At 45.2% G+C, this 20,183-nt stretch overlaps 2 protein-coding genes across 4 annotated transcripts; both read right to left on the reverse strand.

Moving 5' to 3' along the window:
- Positions 1-921: 921 nt before the first annotated feature.
- Positions 922-3,275, reverse strand: LOC310881713 (ovomucoid-like). The gene is made up of 4 exons (XM_083799257.1): positions 3,089-3,275; positions 2,233-2,249; positions 1,649-1,764; positions 922-1,124 (listed from the first exon to the last, which is right to left on the reverse strand). The coding sequence occupies exons 1-4, from the start codon at positions 3,141-3,143 to the stop codon at positions 1,079-1,081; spliced, it is 234 nt and encodes a 77-aa protein (XP_083655383.1). The 5' UTR covers positions 3,144-3,275; the 3' UTR covers positions 922-1,078.
- Positions 3,276-4,798: 1,523 nt separating this feature from the next.
- On the reverse strand, positions 4,799-19,721 carry LOC310881712 (ovomucoid-like). Of its 3 annotated transcripts, none has more exons than XM_083799254.1 (9): positions 19,571-19,721; positions 10,194-10,320; positions 9,209-9,228; positions 8,350-8,486; positions 7,756-7,813; positions 7,326-7,462; positions 6,559-6,619; positions 5,442-5,551; positions 4,799-4,980 (listed from the first exon to the last, which is right to left on the reverse strand). In XM_083799254.1, exons 1-9 carry the CDS (start codon positions 19,703-19,705, stop codon positions 4,935-4,937), a joined length of 831 nt encoding a protein of 276 aa, XP_083655380.1. In that variant the 5' UTR covers positions 19,706-19,721; the 3' UTR covers positions 4,799-4,934. The 3 variants fall into 3 exon arrangements, with proteins under 3 accessions (XP_083655380.1, XP_083655382.1, XP_083655381.1); XM_083799256.1 differs by lacking the exon at positions 19,571-19,721 and adding an exon at positions 14,446-14,699; XM_083799255.1 differs by lacking the exon at positions 19,571-19,721 and adding an exon at positions 10,431-10,532.
- Positions 19,722-20,183: the final 462 nt, after the last annotated feature.

Genomic DNA, 20,183 nt, shown 5'->3' on the forward strand with positions numbered 1-20,183 from the left:
ACCTGGACATCCCTCCCCCAGGAGGGACATCCCAGCCCCAGGAAGGGGCTTGGTGCTGAGTTATTGCACACACTCACGTCTTCTGGAAATAAATCGTCTCCCTCCAGAGAGCTGCTCTCTCTGGTCTCTGGAAAGTGGCACGTTGTCGTTTAAGATCATTAACTATTTGGCTGTGAGACTGCTGCCCGTACAGCCCGCTGCACTCCCGGCACTTCGCTGGTAATGAATAATAAATTAACGCTATGACTCTGAGCCCTTCCTTTCATCAGCCAAGATTTCCAGAGGCCCAAGAATCTCAAAGGATCCTCTACAAGTGGCAGCTGACGCAATTACCTACAGGCAGCAGCTAAGTGGTGGGTGAGGTGCCGAAACGGGCTGCGGAAGCTCCCGCTCGCAGTCCTCCGAACTTCACCCGCACCCCGATGAGCGTCACAAGCACGAACGCAGGCAGGCAGGTGCCCCCTGCCTGGGGAAACATCCCATCCTGCTGCTCTGGGAGGCACAGAAAGTGGCTGCCAAAAGGCTTTCCCCACCTACAGGTGTGTCCTACCCCACTTCCACAGGAGGAAATGCAGCTGGGAAGTGCCCTTCTTCACCACCTCTCTCCTCAGCTGCTAGGGAGGCAGCGAGTGTCTGTACAGGATGCCCTTGGCAGGATAAATCCACTGGAGCATTGCACCAGGTTGCATCCCCAGCTCTGGTTGTCTTTAGGAAATCTGGGTGAAGGCCCTCAGAGAAACTCATTGCCTTCAGAGATGGAGCTGATTTCTTAGTAGATCAGACAATGCATTCTCTCTCCCTTTAATTTACCCATTAATACCCACACCCCAGGACTGTTGCAGTGAAATAATCACACAACATCTTAAGAAAAAAAACCATCATGAGACATATTATTAAAACAAGACGTAAATGCTGAAGGGCTTTTGTTGTTGTTTGTTTATTTGTTTTATTGGGAAAAGTTTCATTTCAGACTTTATCAGGAGATCTCAAAGTTCAGGATGAGGTTTTAGGGCGGCCTCTGCCATAGGGAGTATTGCCAGGGAGGAGTCTCCTGTCTGAGCTGGAGCCTGGTGAGGTGTTAGCACTCTCGAAGGTACAGCAACCTGAGAGTCCGACGGCTTCTCCTGCAGAGAAAGGAAGCAGTACCCCAGAGAAAGAACGTCTGCACTTTTGCTGTTCATCCCCCCCTCTGGTAAAGGATACATCACAGAGGAACTTAACCAAATCTGAACATTCTCAAAGCTATTCCAGCTCTTTCCTCTTATTGCTAACATTCAAAGACAAGATAAAGACTTAATTTAAAAGAAGAACAAATAGTCTGTAGGAAATAGATTTTATTTGCTGGAAGAGAGCTCTTCAGCAAATTACTTAACAGGGAAATGGAGATCTCTGCTAAATGTTACTTATGTTACTTCTATATACCTGAAAGAAGGAAATTCCTAGTAGTTCTCCCAAATTAAACAAATAAAAATAAAAATAAATAAATAAATAAATAAATAAAAAGAATAATTACTCTTGCTAGTAGGAGAACAGGAAAACACAAAATAAAACAACTTTACTTCTCCAACCAGTCCCCAAGACAGATTAGTTAGGTTAAGCTCAGTTGGTTCACCATTTAGTTAGTGAAGAGATTTATTTTCATACATACAGAAATGCATTGCAGAATAAACATTTGTTGGCATATGTTACACCATCAGACCCGCAGTGTGGGATGTACTCCAGCGTGCAGAAATTGCGGGGTACGACGTAGTTACTGCAGTAGCCCTGTAGATAGATGCAGTGTTGTGTTCACAAAAATGCCCTCAACAGCAGACTCGTAGGAAGGGTGATGTTACGAGACACCCCCACCGTCCCTGGGCTTCCCCCAGTACTGTCCATCAGCAGATGTCAAAAACAAAAAAGCCTAGGGACAGGGCAGGAACAGGGTGGTTTGTTCCTGCTGTGCCCTTTCAGTCTCTACTGATGTAAAGCCTGTGTAAATATCATAAACGCTGCTGCAGTAACCGTGACAATAACTTGGATGCCAACTGAATACTGCACTTTTTTTTTTTTTGAAACTATCAGATGAAAATGGCAATTTCACCCAGTAATATCTGTGGCAAATATTGTTCAGACAGCTGGATGACTCAGGATTTTCAAATGCTCGATCACAATGCGATTAGTAATGATTTATATGGAAACTGCTTTCAGGAAAGAAATGATGGAAAAAAAATAGACAGCTCTGCCCCTTACCTTCAGTGCAACGGTATCTGGAAAAAAGAAAAAAAGTCAAAGTATAACATGAATGCGATTCATCTCTTCTGTTAGTGTTGAAAGCTTTGAATGCATGTCCTGAATAAACAACTTTCAATTCAGTGGTTATTAGCGAGTGACTCTTAGACAAAAGGAATTTCAGGCAAAATTTTGTGCCATATTGGATGTTTACAACATTGGTTCTGTACTGTAATTTTTTTCAGGAGGGTTACAGCCCAGATGGAAAAGGGTGTACAAAATGAAAGAAAAGAGAAAGTCATTTTCCATGATTCACAGGATGAACAAGGATATATACTCAAAGATAAGCACATTATTGAGGAAAACAGGGCCATAAAGCTGGCAGGTACATGGAGGCAGCTTCTTATATGCATTTCCATAATACTGCTTAAATAACAGGAGTATTTAGTGAGGTGTAACTCCTCTAAAGCTTCTACAACTGCTCAGGCTCTCACACTGCCTCTCAGTTCAGGATGACTGCAGGAAATATTCACTGCCATTCAGGAAAATAATTTGCGATTCGGCAACGTTTCAGAGGTTAAACACTGGATGTCTGAGTCGCCGGGTGGTACAACGTACATGTCACCTCCTTCATTATGCATAAACTAGCACCGAGCGCAGAGCTGTTCCCACAGTTGTTCTTACCCACTCAGTTCTGTTGCTAAAATATTACCCCCTAAGTGATAGTCTTTGATGTCAAGTCTTTTCAACACCATCTCTCTAGGAGTAAATAAGTCCTTGTAGAATGAAGCTTCTTCCAGTTTGGGGATGTTTTTGTGTTTTTAAAGGCAGCCAGCACTTAGTGAAGCACAGAGCAGGAGGCAGCAAAGCCACTCACCTGGGCAGCAGCAAAGGGCAAGAGCCAGCAGCACCACCACGCCTGCCGTCCTCATGGTGGCTGGGGCGTCTGTCCACCTTTTCCTCTGTGAATGCAGCCCTAGTGCTGCCCTCAGATCGTAATCATGCACATACGTGTGTGTGTACGTGTGTTCGCATCTGTCTTATCCACCCTTATTCTGAAATAACATTCCTGGTCTGTTGTCAGGGTGGTAAATCTTGATGATGCTTGGCAGAGGTAAGCCGTGCTGTAAGCCATAAAGAATGCCTCTTTATCAACAGGAATCACAAGAAGTTTAAATACGTTAGATACGCCCTCTGTGTCATTATTTGAAGTGAAATATATGACAGGTGCCTTCTGAAGGACCATGGAAAATTCCTATGGGCAGAAGAACAACTGTACAAACCTAAAGAGAAAATGCTGTCAGATTTCCTCTACGTGCACGTTATCAGTGCTACACGCAGGGCTTTCTCACGAGCAAAATTTTGTTGATCTGAAATGAATGGCTTCCAGAATTAAAGGTCTTTTATTTTCATGCCTCACCCAATAAAACATCATTAAACTGTGGTAAATCCAGGGAAACTGTGAACTGGGAGATCAAGCAAGAGGGTGTCCCAGACACTGAAGGGAGTCCTTGGACTGGAGAAGCACATGAGAAACTTTTACAGGCATCTGCAAAGAAGTAACAATTGCTATTTTCCCTAAAAACCATTAGCATCATGGGTTAGGTTTGCAACAGCAGACTGATAGCCTGATGATGACAGAACAAAGCCTGTAGCCTGGATCCCAGAAAACTTTAATCCAGACTGGAAAGCTCTGCTTCATCCATCTGCCCATCTCAACATAAATCCTTTGTTTTACCACCAAAGCATCCTTTTTTTGAATGACCTCATTCCACCAAGGAAAAGGAACACTTATGGGAGACATTACTCTTTAGAAGGGATATGCCACATTTATTTATGTTTCTCTTGTGTGGATCAAAAACCCACCAATTCAATACACAAAGGACAAAAGCAAAATAATTTTCACAGACAATGCACCAATGACAGAGGTCACACTCTTAAAACCAGAAGTATATTTTGTCCTTGGATTGCAAAAACTTCTTGGACTGGCAAGGAGCATGATGCGCTATTAAGAACTAAGAGAGAAGACAAAGAGACAGGAGCAGGAACAAGCTTAAAGAGTACATTTATTTTAAAATATGTGGAATAAAATTCCAAGATGAGGGAAAATCTAGAAAAATGTCATTTGGAGGTCCCAGAAAAACATGCAGGGCCCACTCACATGACTGAAAAATGTGGGCTTTGCTATGTCTTTAGGTAAGGGCTATGCTCAGGAGGTCAGGCATCAGCTCTGGGCTTGCCCATCACCAGGCTGAACTGCTTTGCTGGTGATGCCTGCATGGGGAAAGTGCACTAGAAATACCTTAGTAGAGATCAGCTAGCATCACCAGTTCAGAGCAGTATTTCAACTGTCTAAAAAGGGTCTGAACACTAATGTAGTCAGACTATCATTTATGTGCAAAGTCACAGAGCTGAGGTTTATGCATCTGTATTTAATTTTCTGCCTTTTATGACAGTGAGGGGAGCAAGATGTTGTTCTTGTTATATCCCAGAGCTATGAGCATGGAACATATTCAGCCTGGCATCATCATTCAACAAATCAGAAGAAAACATCGCATGAGGCAGAGCATTAAACACGACAAAGAAATGTTGCTGATTTAGTTTATTGAGAAAGAAAATCAGGAGTGAGCTGAGTTCCCCAGAGGGCGAGATGAACTGAGGTGAGATCTCTAGCTGGGATTTGCCAGTGGGGATCCTGTGGTGAATTCTCTCAGCGCTGATATTCAGCATTTTCCAAAATGGCTTAAAGTGAGAGTCCCATTGCTGTCCCTGAAAGTGAGGAGAGAGAAAAATGGATTAGACACGGAGTCCTGCGTGCTGTAATCTGTTCTTTCACTTGGCTTCTAGAGAAGACATTAGGATCCTGCCCCAGAGCCAAAAACTGGGGGACTCAGTCTCATTAGCTATTTGATTATGAAGTGAGTGAAATCATTTAACCCATTCTGAAAAATATTTGGGGGAACTGTAACGAAACTCCAAATTTAATTTTCTTCGCAATAAGCAAGAAAAACTCCTTTCGGGTTAATTGTCTTCAAACCCTCCATACTAATAAACCAGACATAGCTCTTTGGACGCTCTGATAAAAAGAACAGTAAAAAGGAGCTGTTGGTACAATGCCAGGTATTTTTTTCTGCCCCGAATGCCTGGTCAGCAAAGAACACAGAAACCGTGCAAATCTGTGCCTGTAGGAGGCAGCCGACAACGCGAACGCGCCCCGCGGTTGCACTTACACGACTGCATTGCAGAAGTTGCACTTGTTGTCGTACGTTTTGTTGTCGGAGCCACAGAGAGGCATGTATTCCACCGTGCAGGCAGGTTTGGGGTAGTCGCTGCAGTCAACCTGCAGAACATGAAGTCTTAATGCGAAGGGTGGGAAGGAGTCGATAGCAGAAGGGCTTGAACCCCTAACTGCGGCTGCAGTGCTAACGATAGCAATCTAACTAAAAATAATTAACTTCCTTGCACGATCTGATATTGACTGAGGTGTGATTCTCCTACATCAGGATTTAATAATATAAAAATAGAGCATAATTTCCTGTTTAAGAGATGTATATCATACTCTGACTGCTGCATTTCCAAGCTGCAGCAGCAGCTTGCTCACTGAACATGCCGTGCTTACAGTCACATTGCACCATGTTCCTGACCTGGCCAGGAAATTAAATGGAAAAATGCTGGTGTCTGGAGAAGAGACAGCACTGATACCTGTATAATGGTCCAATATCTCTCCCATAGGCTTAAAATATCAGCACTTAGCTAGATGCCATGGGAGTGGGATTTTGTTTCTTTGTGAAATGGGTACTACACTTGCTGAGGGGCACTGTAGTACAGGGGAAAAAAAGTTTATGGGTAGAGGAAGAGGCTGGAGAATTTCATGGGAGAGAAGTCCATTGAGGCTCACTGGCTGCACAGCAATCACACCTAGCTGAGTTCCAGCTGTTTTCAGGTGATGGAGGTTGGAATAGTGTTCAGGAAGACCTGTATCTACTCACCCTACTTTTACTCTCTCCCACATGGTCCTTATGGCCCCTAAGAGTGAGCTCTGCATCAAGCCACCATGGGCTTGATGGCCCACTGGTCTGACCCTCAATGCCATTCTCTGTTCTTACTCCCAGTTCTGCCTTGATGGACTATTTCTGCTGATGATCTTTTACTGATCCTTTCCTGTGCATTCACCCTCTTCCTTTTCTGACACTAATGTGGATAACATGTATTGCATGTGCAGAAGGCAAAATCTTCCCTGTGCTGAAGCATAAGTGATGCTCCCGATGCTGTTACAAATACTGGCTGTGTTTCCACTGACATAAGTAGGACCAGAAGCTAACCCTTCATTAGGCAGCTCGCACTTACTGTAGCAACTTCCTTCTTACATTTGCCGTCATACTTCTTGCCAACACTGGTCCCTTGCTCTCTGGGAAGAGAAAGACCCACGTTAGGGAACTCTGCCTGCATCCTGCTGTGCTACACAGCATGTCCCAGCAATGCTGATCAGCCACAGGTACAGATGTCCAGCTTCAGCTGCTCACACTGCCTGAGACACCAGCCCTGGAAGCACCCCTGCCTCCCAAGCAAGCTCAGGGCTGGCCTCCAGGGGAGGCTGCCTTCAGCCTTCCCCCATGGGACTTGGCCTGGGTCCCCCCGGACATGGGATGGTACCCAATGGTCTCAAAGACAGAAATGCTATTGCTCTGTGGCACTGGGTCAAAGTGTGAGATATAACTGGCAGGCCGTGGCACCACCTCTCGAGCGCTGCTCTTCTGCATGATGCAAAGGGCAGGCGAGAGAACAGGGTGTTGGGGGAATCAGGAGCTAGGTTGTGTGACAATGCAGGTACACCCTAGGTTAGCTGCTGTCCTCTGCAAGGCAATATCTGCCACACAGGCCCTTTTGATTTAGTTAAGAGAAGCATTCAGTCCCGTGTTAAGTCCCCACCCAGCCCTCTACTTCTCTCTCAAGAACAAAGGCACGGTTTTCTTTCTAATCACAAACGAAAACAGGGTCTAGTTATCAGGGAAAGAAGGGCCGGAGTCCAAGAGCCTTACAGAAGAGGCCTTGGTAGAAATCCCATGCCAGACTCACGGTTGCCTCCCCAGGCAGCTCTCACCCGCAGTACTCACACATTGTGGGCACACAGCATGCACTCGTTGTCGTAGGTAACCCCGTCAGTGCCACAGACAGGGCTGAACATCTTGTTGCAGACTAACATCACTTTGCCTTCCTCATTTGTCATGTTGGGATATGTGCTGCAGTCAACCTGTTGAGGGAACATGCAACAAAGCGCCAGTGAGGGCTTGCTTGCAGGAAGCAAGTAGACCCGGAGAGCGCGTGCATCATTTGGCCTTCTGGGATGCCACCACTTCAGGAAAAATGCTTTTTTTGGGGGGTGTCATTATGATGAAAGTTCACTTGAGGATGACCAAGACAAGATTCTGGCATATCATATGCTCTCTTATCTAGTGTTTGAATTATTTATTAGGCAAATCAATATGCAGCTTTGGCTGCACAGAAGATGAACCTGCCCCTTCCTTTGCCGTTGATTTCACTTACAGGGACAGCTTCCTTGCATTCGCCATCATGGTCTTTGCTGATATTGGTTCCGTATTCTCTGGAGAAGGAAAAAACAAATATTAGGAAGTCCAGCAAAGACTTCTTGGTGCACCCTAGGTGCTGGGAATAAGTACCTAAGACAAGGAAGGGAGGGGAGGGCTGACTCTTTGCAATTTATCTGTGTATACACATATTTGAGAAGGTAGTGCTGTCCTCCCTGACCAGCTGGCACTGAGTGGCTGGCAGGAATGTAAAGACCCTGAGACGTTTAGGACCATTTTGGATGGTTCAGAGTCGAGCATCTCCCCATCTTTTTGCTCCTTCTTGCTGGGATGAGACGTGCCCTAGGGGCTGTCATCTGGCTCATCCTTGAGATGGAGAAGAAAAGCCTGAATAAATTACACCAGCAAAAGAGACACAGTGACTAAAGCGATATCTAGGCAACAGAGTGTCACGCAGTGCTACCCAAGCTCATTCCGAAGGAATTGACATAAGTGACACATGACAGATCACTGTTTGTTGGGAAGAGGTGCTGCCAGGAGCCCCAAGAACCGCTGTCTGCTCGCAGGATGAGCTCCCCTACGCAGTACGCACATGTTGTAGGCACACAGCAGACACTCGTTGCTGTACGTGACTCCATCGGTGCCACAAATGGGGCTGAGGTCCTTGGTGCAGAGCAACACCTCTTTGCCTTCCTCATTTGTAGTGTTGGGAAACCTACTGCAGTCCACCTGTCAAAGGAATGCACAGCAACAGGAAGGAGAAGGCGTTTTATGATCATCTCTCATTTTGCACGTGGCAGCAACCAGATCCAGCCTCCCCACGGTGGGTTTTTCCCTGCCACAGCACAAATGTGTGTTGGTGTGTCATTCTGGGAACAGGCAAATCCTTCCTGCCGAGACCTCTCCATGCAGAGAGGGGGGAGGAGGAGGATGAAGAAGGGAGGGTTACAGCAATGCAGCCCCCCACAGGGATAAACCAACAGGGATCTCTCATGCTTTCTAGGCATCATTTTGCACAGGCTGAGCATGGGTCCCTCACTCTCACATTCTCATGGCCCCTCCAGTGCATTTCCATTAATACTCTTTCTTTCTCAACACACACGAACAGTTTTAACCAAAGGAACAAGTCTAAAGGCCTGGCATTTGGAAGCTGGAAAGTCTCACAGTATTTTGTTCTTTCAGTAGGTTGTTTTGGGGTAGTTTCTGGTACCACAGTCTATTGACATCAGTTTAGAACTGGTCACATATGACCAGCTTAAAGCTTAGACCAGTTTAGAGCTGGTCAGAAATGAATTAATCCAACAATTTTATATTACTACTGCATTATTAACATACAGCATAGATGTAGAGCGCAGCACAGCATAAATTTAATATTTTACACTGTAGGATCTGATTATAGCAACACTAATTAAGTAAGGGAAGAAAAAAAAAAGAAAAAATCTCCCACTCACCTCAACCCCAAAGGCAGCATCTAGGAAAAAAAGAACAGAGGCAAAAAAAATGTGAAATAAAGCCAATGTGATCAATAATATCTCAGTTAATTGGAAATCTAGATGTAAAATTCCAACACAGAGGACCAAACTGAGTGATTTCCACGGACTGGTTTCCTGAACTAAGTAAACCATGTATGACTTTTTCAAAATGGTGATAAGTATAATTGTTTCTTATTGCTGACTGATTAAAGGTGTTTTTGAATAGCTTTGTTCTTTTTTTTCTTTTAAAGAGATAGGTAGACTTATTAATTGAAAAAAGAATAGCTTTTCCTTCCTTATCTTTTTACACATCCGTTCTGACCCTAGAAAACAGCTATTGCATATCTGAAAAGAAACCTGAATCAATACAGATAAATGCAAATAGTCACGTACAGGATAAGCAAACATATACAGCATCTGTTGTCAGGGATATACAATCTAAAGAAGCTGAGTGTAAAAAAACAACATTTGTCTTTGATTTTGTAATTTCATGAGATGTAAATACATAAGGAGAACATCAGACTCGGGCTTGTTTGCATCTCTTGTTTCTCCATTAGCAGCAAAAGCATTGCAGGAAAGCTGCCAGGTTTCTACACAGAACTTGCCTGTACCATTACAATATTTTTGTGACTAGTTGCTGGAGGTCTGACCACCTCATTGCGGCTGTGTTTCAAATATTTATCCACTCTTTATAATTGTGCAACAAGTGTAAGCACTGTAACAGTGCCAAGAGTGTAAAACGTGCAATAACATCTGTTAGGAGCACAGAACTCCAGACACCTAGCTACAACAGCGATCCATCTAACACCATCGTGAAATCTACTCCTGCATCCTGTGAGATGCCAGTGCATCGAGGCAGCCTGGCTTTTTGTGGGAGAATATTTGATGGCCACTATCCTATTCTCTTAGAGACAGCCAGGACTCTCAGGTACGAAGCCTCTGCGGCACCCTGAGAGTTACTCACCTGGGAAGCAGCAAAGCACTAAAGACAACAGCACAAAGATGCCTGCCATGGTCGTGGTGGAAGTACTGCCTGAGTCCACAGGCTGCCCGCTGGTGCTCTGCTCCTGAGATGGTCTTTCCGAGGCGGGCTGCAAATATATACAAACGCAGTGTCTAAACTGTTCAGCTGTAACATGAAGCAGCCAGCTGAATCTGTCACTGGTACAATGAGGCCAGTAATATTTATTGAGGTCTTGACCTCCAGGTAATGGTCTGCGTCTCCTATGCAATTGATTTTGGCTGGACATTCGGTTAATAGCTTGAGACAAGTGTCACATGCTCTCATTGGTCAAAACCAAACAAACAGCCTTTTAGACCAAAAAAAAAAATTCTTTAAGACTGCACTAGAAACCTAAGTAGCACAAAATATTGAGGAGAGCAAGCTGCAGTTCTTTCATTCATTTCTGCAGTGACATCGCCCAGCAGCGAGCAGCGGAGGCTCAGGACCACCCTGTCTGCAGCTCAGGCTACAAAGCTCTGCTTCCTACTCAGTATCAGAGGGGACAACATGAATTTCTGCATTCCTTGATATTCACCACTAGGTATGAACACAGGTCAGCAAGGCTTTGCCATCAGCAGAACTGATTAACCATTGCCAGGTGAGGCTGGCAGGACCACATCTAACCTGTGAAGTTAATGGTATTTAACATTGATTTGATAATGGAAAGGGCTTGACAGTTTCACCACCTAGGAATAGAAGAGCTCAGTAGAAGACTTGAAAGCAGGTTAAATTCTGTGAAACATCACTAAAAATGTCACTTGAACCTTATCAGGAGGGAGCATTTATTTACAGACCTAGTCACAGCTAAATGAATTGATTCAAAGTGTTCTGCCAAGCAGTCTTAAGAACAAACAACTCTGAAGTTTGGGGAACTTGTTTACATTAAGGCACCAGCTATGCCTGAAAGTACAGGAGATCCTCTCCCCCTACAGACATTTCAGAAAGTGATACTAAAAACATAGAGCCTGTCCCAATTTTTCCTGTCTGTCTCACACGTCCAGCCTTCACACCACCTTTCTTCAAGTGGCTCCTTCCTGGGAGGAGCTCTGGACCCCTGCTGTTTTAGCAGGCTTAGTTTTGCAGCCCTTAACCTCAAGTTTATCACCATGCTTCCTTTGACACATCTAAAATAGCAAGGACACCCGTTGTATTTTGCCGCAGGGACTTCAGCATTGTGGGAGATGCAGAGCAAGAGATGCTTTACAGGTGCTCCCTCGAACAAACAAGGCAGCGCCCATTAATCAGCCAAAATTCATCTGAAATCACTGTAAGCAAGCCTGAGGAACCGTGTTGGTGTCTGATGCATTGCAGTAGTCTAAAGGGTATGCTTTGATCTTTAAATGTACAAATCACAGTATAGTGCATGGAGTCACGTATACTGGGCACTGGCACGTTAAGGACGCCACAGCACAGATGTGTGAATATATAGATTACATTTCTACATGAAAAGATGAGTTTCCTTAGAGAGAGGAGCATTACATTTTTTTCTGCTGGGCTTGCTTCTATAAATTACAGGAAGCATGCATGAATATTTCAGAGAGATTTGGCACATCGTCAAGATATATTGTCCTTATGTGTCTTGTGGAACGCATCTCTGGGAACCAGAGACGTTTCCCCTTAGCACCTAGAGGAGCACGCCAAGGCTTCTGTTGCTCGTTGCCTGCATAAGCTGATGGTTGCACAGCTGGAGGGAGGTCCACCTTTCTGGGCCAAATACGAGTTTCAGCACTGCCTTCTCTAGCAATGCAGTGAGACCACTGTGAGCTGTCCTCACCATCCTTCCTGGCCAGACCCAGCAGCTTCCAGCAGGTTGTCTCATGCCCGTGCAGTGCTGTGCTGTGCTCCAGCCTGCTCCCTGCACCAGACAGGGCTGCTCCCCAAGGCAGGACCGACCTCTCTCCCGATGGGTGGAGAGCACCTGCCTGCCAAAGGCTGCCGTGCATTGCCTGCACACACCACAGAAAAAAATTTTCCACTGCAAGTGCCCCGGGTTCAGCGCCGGATCTGGCTCTTCCTGGCCCTGAGCCACCAGCAGGTTTCCTCAGCCCACAGCAATGCCCGTCTGTTACTCAGCAGATCAATTTCTTCGCTGGCTCACGGCTCAGCCCACAGACACACCAGGGAGACTGAGATCCACTGAATTAAGGCTGACTGGGGAGCACCGCTCTCTCTTGAGCTGCCCAGGTACAAGGCACAAAAACACCACCCAGAAACCACCCGCTATCAGCACGTGGAGCAGACTCACAGCCAATATCTGCAGCCTCCCCATCCAGGGCTCCAGCTTGTCCTGGCTTTGGTAACAGCATGGAAAAACCCCACAGTTGGTTAAGATCATTCTATAACATGGGTTGTTCATAGCTACCCCTGGAAATACAGATAGAAAGGATTTCATCTGCAATCCTGCCACTGATCTTGTGCTGCAGTTCACTGAATTACAGTCTTTTAGTCCTCAAAGTCAGGTACAGCATATGGCTAATGGCTGTTTGGCTAAAGGGAAATCCTCAGGTGTGCAGAAGCCATCACAAGGGCAGAGAACTGTAAGTAAAGACAGGGTCACATCTTAAGGTCATGAGCTCCAGATGGTCAGCAGACTGAGAGCAGGGCAGGATCTGGCCATTATGAAACATCCTCTCCCTTCTGTGCAAGGAATTTCTTGTTTTACATTTCCCATTATGATTTCTTATTAACATTGATGTCATATTCTCTGGAAGACTGTAACTGAAGTTAGGGCATTTTCTCAGCACTTATGTGACCCCTCAGTGCAAGTAATACGCTAGTAGATGAATGACAAATGATTTAACTACACTTTTCCAAACATTCATGGGTTCTGTCACATTTTCATCAGCAATCCGCTGTAAAAAGCGGAAATAACAATGATTAGTTGTAGCTGTTTCATGAAATTGTCTCTAATCACTCCAAAATGCCTGCTAAATACTACTCAAACTGCAGTTTCCATCTTTGTCTTTCTTTTGGCCACAGAGCGGCCAGTAACTATTTGAACTGAGCCACACGTCTGGAGAAATCAATACAGAACAAATGGAAGATCTGTCTCTCACCTAGTGCCTGAAGGCGCTGTTTGAGCAAAGCAATAAAGCAAATAAAATCGATATAATTAAAACATATCACTATGAAAACATATTCATGTGTTTAAGAACTTATTAAATAGAGTTTGCTTCAGGTAACACCAGTGAATGTTTTCCTGAACTAACAGGACCCTGGGCAGAACTTTGTACCCTGCAGGTGAATGCTAACGTGGTTTCACGTTACGTATGTGATGAATTAAATGTACCTTGCCCCACTGCGAGGACAGATGTTGACAAGTGGGAACGTGGCCAGCAGAGGCCACCAGGCTGGTCAGGGGCTGGAGCACAGGGCATGCAGGGGAGGCTGGAGGAGCCAGCTTTCTTCAGCCCAGAGAAGAGGAGGCTGTGGGGATCTCATTGCTATCTGCAGCTCCTTAACAGGGTTATAGAGAAGATGGAGCCAGAGTCTCCTCAAAGCTGCCCAGAAGAAAGACAACATTTTAACTGAATACAAGGAAACATCCTTCACCACAAGGGTGGGCAAGCAGTGGTGCAGGAACCAGACAGGAGTCTCCTTCTTCGGTGATATTCAAGCCATGACTGACCAAGGAAGGTCTTGAGCATCCTGAGCTGACTTTGGATTTGGCCCTGCTTTAAGCAGGGGTCAGGCTAGAGAACTCCAGAGAGCCTTTTCAACCTGTGTTATTTTACGTGTACAATACTTAAACAAGCGTTCTCTCCTGTGGGTGATTTTTGTTAATGAAGGAACATAAAATCTCTCTACAGCCCAGGAGAACAGCCTCAGAGCTTTCCTACAATTTCTGCTAAAGGCCATGGGTAAGAGATACGAAGAGCTCCCAGCATATTTTTACAGGGAATGGCCAGAAATAGTGTGCATATCAAAAAGAGTAGTTTACAATATTTGTTAAAAAGCAAACAAACTCCACAAAATTATTCAAGTTCAAGAATATTATTACTTCTCAATGATTCTAAAGTCTCTCTACTGCTGCTATAGCCCAGACCTCCTGCCATCACAACATTTTTGCAGTGGAGCATCAGCCTTCAAACCTACAGAAAAATTATCTGCACCAAAAAAATAAAAATCTTTTGCCAAAATAGCAACCCCTTTGCTGCAGCACTGCAGCCTGGTGCAGACACAGATCTCAGAACCACCAGCTCTGAAGACGTACCTTTATTCCCCACCAGCTCATGCTATGCTCCAGCTCTGGGCAGGTTTCTGGATGATGAGGACAGCAGGTCAGGGCTCTATGCTATCAGGCAAGCATTACTTGTGTGAATGCAGGCAAAACACTAGAACAAGCAGCAGAAAATGAAGGCAATAAGCAGCAGGACATTTGGCTAGGCAATGGCTCAGGCTGTTACTCTTTGGAGTACGTGTACTCTAGGGAAGGTGGCTTGGAGGTAATGCAGGAGATGTTATCCTACAGCTGGCCAGAGGAAGTGGAAATCATTGGTTTAATCAGTTTTCATGACACTTCAGTGATCTCAGCTGCGCACTGCTGAGTGCTTCGTTTCGTCTTCGCCACAGCCCAAGCAGTAACACCGAGGAGGCGGCTGGGGGGAGCAGCAGCCAGCCTGGGAGGGGTGCTGCCCACCAGGAGACAGCCAACGTGGCAGCTTCACTGCTCAGGCTGCAAAAGTCTCCTTCAGGAGCTGGGGTCTGGGGAAATATTTTTCCAAAGATTATAAAAAAATAAAATAAAATTGATTCTTATCTGCATGGAGACATTATTTATAGCTCAATGCATAGTTAAAATAGAGTGAATAAGTGTGTTCTGCCATGAAAGTAAATTGCTCCGAGGTTATGTAAACCAGGGGAATAGTTGAACACGTCTCTAAAGGGCAGCAGATGAGGCATTTTTGTGCTACCAGTCATCTAGCAGCATGTGTCCCCAGAATAGCATGCAGCAGGGGGATCGTGGCTGTGTCCCTTGGATTTGAAACAGCTACATAAGTCACCAAAGAGTGGTGTTGCCAAGAGAGACTTATAGGCAAAAATAAGATATATTTATTGACTAGCTAGCAGGGCTGGAAGAAGCAATTCAGTATGGTTGGGATGAGTAATTGCTACGTGTTACCGAGCAGCAAAGAGGAATACTAAAGGCCTCAGGGAAGATCTCTTGATCCCTGTACAGCTGCATCCCACAGCTTGCTTGCAGAGAGCTAGGTGTCCTGAATAGGACCACGACATGAAGGCGATGGCAAAGCTGGCTGGAGAGGCAGGTTACAGCCTCCCATGAAGCACAGGGATCATCTCTTCACAGCGATCTGCCAAGTCTCATTAATTTATCATAGGAACATGCCTTCAGTGCTTCCTGCCCTCGGTTCTGTTTCATAAGATTGACAGCAATGTCTACGGACCACGAAGCGTTTCTGACAGGAGGGTAATTAACCTTTGGTGTTTACATCTCCCTCTGCTTGGTAAGTTACACACCAAGTCTGTGCATTTTGGGGAGGACTGGCTGCAAACAAGCGATGCTCTTAAGCAGAGGAACAGAAGCGCTGGAATAAATGTTTTTCTGAGTCCTACCTGGGCTTGTAGGTGACTGAGGAACTTTACTCACTGAGTAAATGGCCAAAGCCTTAGACTCAAGGCTTTGGGATCAGCCCAGTTCTGCTAGTGAGACCCTCCCACCACCCGTGGCCCCTTGGACCAGGACCTGGGTCCTGCTTCAGGCAGGCTCAGCACAGGGTGAGCTGGGGTTCTGCCCTCCTTCGGGGAGCTAGAGGGGCAGAAGTTTATGCACAGAATAGGCAAAGTTTTCTTTCCATTGGAAACCACAGGCAGATGCAATGCAGAGAAGGAGCAAGGAGAGCATCAGACAGAAACATGCTGCTGGATCTCAGCCAAAAAAACTAGCATCTAAAAAGACAAATGAAGGTGGTTGCTTTCATTTGTGGAAAGAAAACTGGGAACCTCTGGATTTGGGATGAATGATGGTTTGCTTTTTAAGAACGCTCTTGTAAATAAAGAAGCAACAAGGGATTTTCTTTCTGAGGGACAGGGTGCAATATCAATTTCATATTCTCCAGAGTGGCTAAGAATGAAAATGCACAGCTCTCCCTGGTGGGAAAGAGAAGGAGATGAAAATGGGAGATAGCATACACCATGGTGCTGTAAGCAGGACACTTGTCTGGAACAGGAGGAGCTGGATGGAGAGGGTTTCTATGGCTGGCAGACCATTAGGACCATAACCACCAGGTACTTCTTCCTTCATCAATAACATCAAAAGAAAGAGGAACAAATTAATTTATTCTACAGAGCTGGGCTTTAATGAGACCACTGGCTGATTCTTTGCAGCTGGACATGACTGAAGTGCCATTGATGCTGGCAGAAAGGAGCACGTTGCTGAATTAGGGGCTTTTACTACTGTACAGTTATGAGCAAGAAGTACGTAGCAGGTCTTTTACCACCTCTGAACGACTGCATTAGCAAAGTAATGCAGCTACTGACTTACTAGGTGTGTGGTGACTGCTGTGCTGTGTATGCTGCTATGGCCCTTGCACCCACTGGCTTGGCACTGTGCCCGGTTTGCAACCCGACAAAAATTCTGGTATCAGGAGAGCTGAATGCACTGGTATCTGCAGAGGTTTGGGGAGTTTCCTTTTCTGGCCTTGAAAAAGGTTATGCTGTGCTCTCCTGACGCTGTCAGAGGAGGCTGTTTGTGCATGCTTCTATAGCAAAGAAACAGTTCTGTGACTTGTCTCGTATTTTGCATCTTTTTGCCATCCTTCTCTTCATATATTAGAACGCAGACTGTGGGGAATAGCAGTGTTAGGAAGCTAGCATTAAATCACTGCCAAACAAAATGTCAACAGAAGGTATACGCATCGCTTATGTCCATTCGTACGCTGCCTGCTCAGCATCCGGCTGACATCATTTGGGATGCTGCCACGGACGGCAATGGGAGTTCGGTCCGCCTCGTGCTTCGCGTCCGTTCTTATTCGCTGGAATTACTGCTGTGCCCGAGCCCCCTGATGTTTCTTGTCACTGCACGTCCTGCATTCTCTGAAGGAGGGAAAGTCTGCCATTAGAGATCCAGTGTGCCCACTTTCCCAAAGGGAGATGGATGCTGGGAATGTAAATAAACCCCCAAATGATGCAAGTGGAGGAGAGTTCATTTGAGTTAACCACTGACAATGAAGTCGTTTGAACATCTCTGCTATAATCCTATCAGTCAACAAAACTATGACAGCTGAATAAGCTGCATCATTTGGATTTCCACTCCGGCTATTTTGTTTTCTCTTCTAAATCTTCATGATATCCCCCTGAGCACAAACAGCAAGTGGAGATGGAGAAAAGGAGAATGAATCGGAAAAGCATGGGGAGAAGCCAGGGGCTAGGGGACTGTCACTCGGAAGGCATGCTCTTTCTATCGAGCTGACACATTATAGGCACGGATCCCACATTCATTGATGTAAGTGAAACCATCTGTGCCACAGATCTGGTCCTGGTCCGGCGCTTGGCCAGGGGGCCCCGACTGCCGTCCTCAGCAGTGCCCTTGTGGCTCAGCCTTAAAGGGAACAGACAAAACAAGTTTCAAGCAATACATTTCCAAATATTCCTCATTCTTCAGAGGAATTGAAGGGAATTAAAGTTTTGCTTCTATGAATGAAAAACAAGCAGAAAGGAATACGCTATGTGAACTCTCTTTGTTTGCAAATTCACAGTGTGTTTAAACTTACGGGGCTGCACCTCAGCTGGTGGAAATCTGGAAAGCCCTCCCAGGCTGAGTGGCTATGTGCCAGCTGGAGATCAGCTCCCTCCCCGTGCTGCTTTTTTCTTATCTACACCTTGATCGGTGGAGAGCATGCAACCGGAGTCCAGAGCATGGCAAGGAATCAAATACAGTTGTATCAAATGATAACAGCAAGAGAACGAATGTTTCTGAGTGTCAACATGCTGATGGACGAAATAAATGCATACCAGAATATGTACTTTTAAGTATAAAGGGCTGAGGAAATATTTTTTCAGTCCCCCAAATTATTTCCTTTACTAGCAGACAGTTAAGTAGACCTTTGCAACTAATGCACTGAGTTTGTATAATTATTTCTGAATTTCCTTTACCTGAGGAACATATAGCTATAAAAGTAGTAAAAACAATATAATTGAAATATTTTTGTGCCAAGAGAACAGTTTAAAAAATCAGTGGGATGAGCTGCGTCATTCTCAAGCACCCCTCACGATCAGCAACAGAGAATTTAGGCCCATCCACACGCCTCTAGCAAATGCAACATATGGAAGAAAAGCTAAAACACAGCAGATTATCAGCAAACAGTTTTGAAACCTATAGCTTTTTTTGGTAAAGAGTTTGAATGATGTTTAGGTACAGAGACTGTCAGTGAAAAGGGTTTTTTTCAAGTCAGATGGGTGAGTGCTGATACACACCATGCTGATAAATGATCAAAAATATCTTACAGCTCAATATAAAAAGACTATGTTAAGTACTGTTTTCTAAATCCCACTTATCAATCAAGAAATTAAATGATTCCCCTCATTCTTCCTCCTCTTTTTTGTTGTAAGACAAATGACTACAGTCTCAGAAAACATTGATAAGGCTATAAAGATATCTTTGACAAATACGGAAGGGGAGAAAACATTTATAATTTTACAATGTCGCCTCTGCAATATGCATTTACAAGTCACGATTCCTGAGGCTGGACCATTCTCAGTGTGAAATACATGGGAGTTCATCAGCTCCAGTGCTGCTCAGGAGCTTGGTCCCCAGAGCCAGAGCAGCTGCGAGGCGCTGTGCAGAGCCAGACCTGCTGTGTTTTAGCAGCAAATTTTAGGTGCCTGATGTTGCACTTGCAACAGGCACTGGGAAGTCAGTTGTCTTTTTTTTTTCCTTCACTGTATCCTTGCCTGAGCGCATGAGGCTACACCTGCAACTATTGCTGTTCATGGAAAGAGTGCAAAAATAAGAGTTCACTAAACCCTGCCCTTGCATCCGATCCTTTAGCACCTCTTTCCAAGTTTAATAAATACATAAATAAATAAAAGCTTAGCTAACAATTGAAAGGTCTTTGAGAGTAACCTGACCGCTCTGAAACTGCCCAGGCTTTTGCCCCAGGTAAGTAAGAAAGTCAGGCTCAGGGTCTGCAGCATCGCGCATCTGAGAAGCGAGAGGCAGGAGGCCGAGCAGCCCATCGCCCTCGGGCTGGAGAAGGTTGCTCCTTCTGATCTCACGGGCTTCTGAGCACTGAGCTCAGGAAATGAGCGCTTGGTGCTCCCCAGCACAGGAACCTCTGGCTATCAATGGCCAAGCACTCATCCAGCCAAGTCAGTTGTACCTTAAAACCATCTTTCAGGTCTCTTCGTGACTCTGTTGACCTGGTGTTGTTCTGCCTCTCTCCCAGGCTGCCAAAATTCAATGTTTCCTCTTGAATGTGCTCTTCTCTGCCTGGCCGTTGCTTCTGTATCACCATGAAACAAAAAGAAATCATTTAACTAACAGACCCTCAGTAAGTGACCCTGGAACAGCTGAAAAACAGCAGTGCAGCACAGAAAACATCTCTGTCCATGAGACGGCAGCTGCCCTACTTTTATAGAGTGATATTGCTTCATAAAACACCCCCCGAGCCTGGGTGAATATTTAAACTCCAGTATTAGGCTTTTGCCATTTTTTTGTGGTTTATTCCATTTTGTACTTTTATACAAAACCTACCAGCAAATACTGCATGGCAACTGTGTCTAATGACCACTTTGGCTTCTGCCCTGGATTGCCCTGACTTCTCCTCAACTTTGTGCTTCTCTGAGTTCGTGTTTGCCTTTGGTGTCATCAAACAATGAGCTCCACAGAGAAGGATTTGGCACGTCTGTGCCTGACTAATGCCATTCAGTTGGATCCTGACTGCTTTACTGAAAAGGCCTGCAAAAGCCAGTATCGGAGCTAAGTCCAAGTGA

Source organism: Anser anser (genome assembly GCF_964211835.1).
Source record: "Anser anser genome assembly, chromosome: 14".
NCBI classification, from domain to species: domain Eukaryota; kingdom Metazoa; phylum Chordata; class Aves; order Anseriformes; family Anatidae; genus Anser; species Anser anser.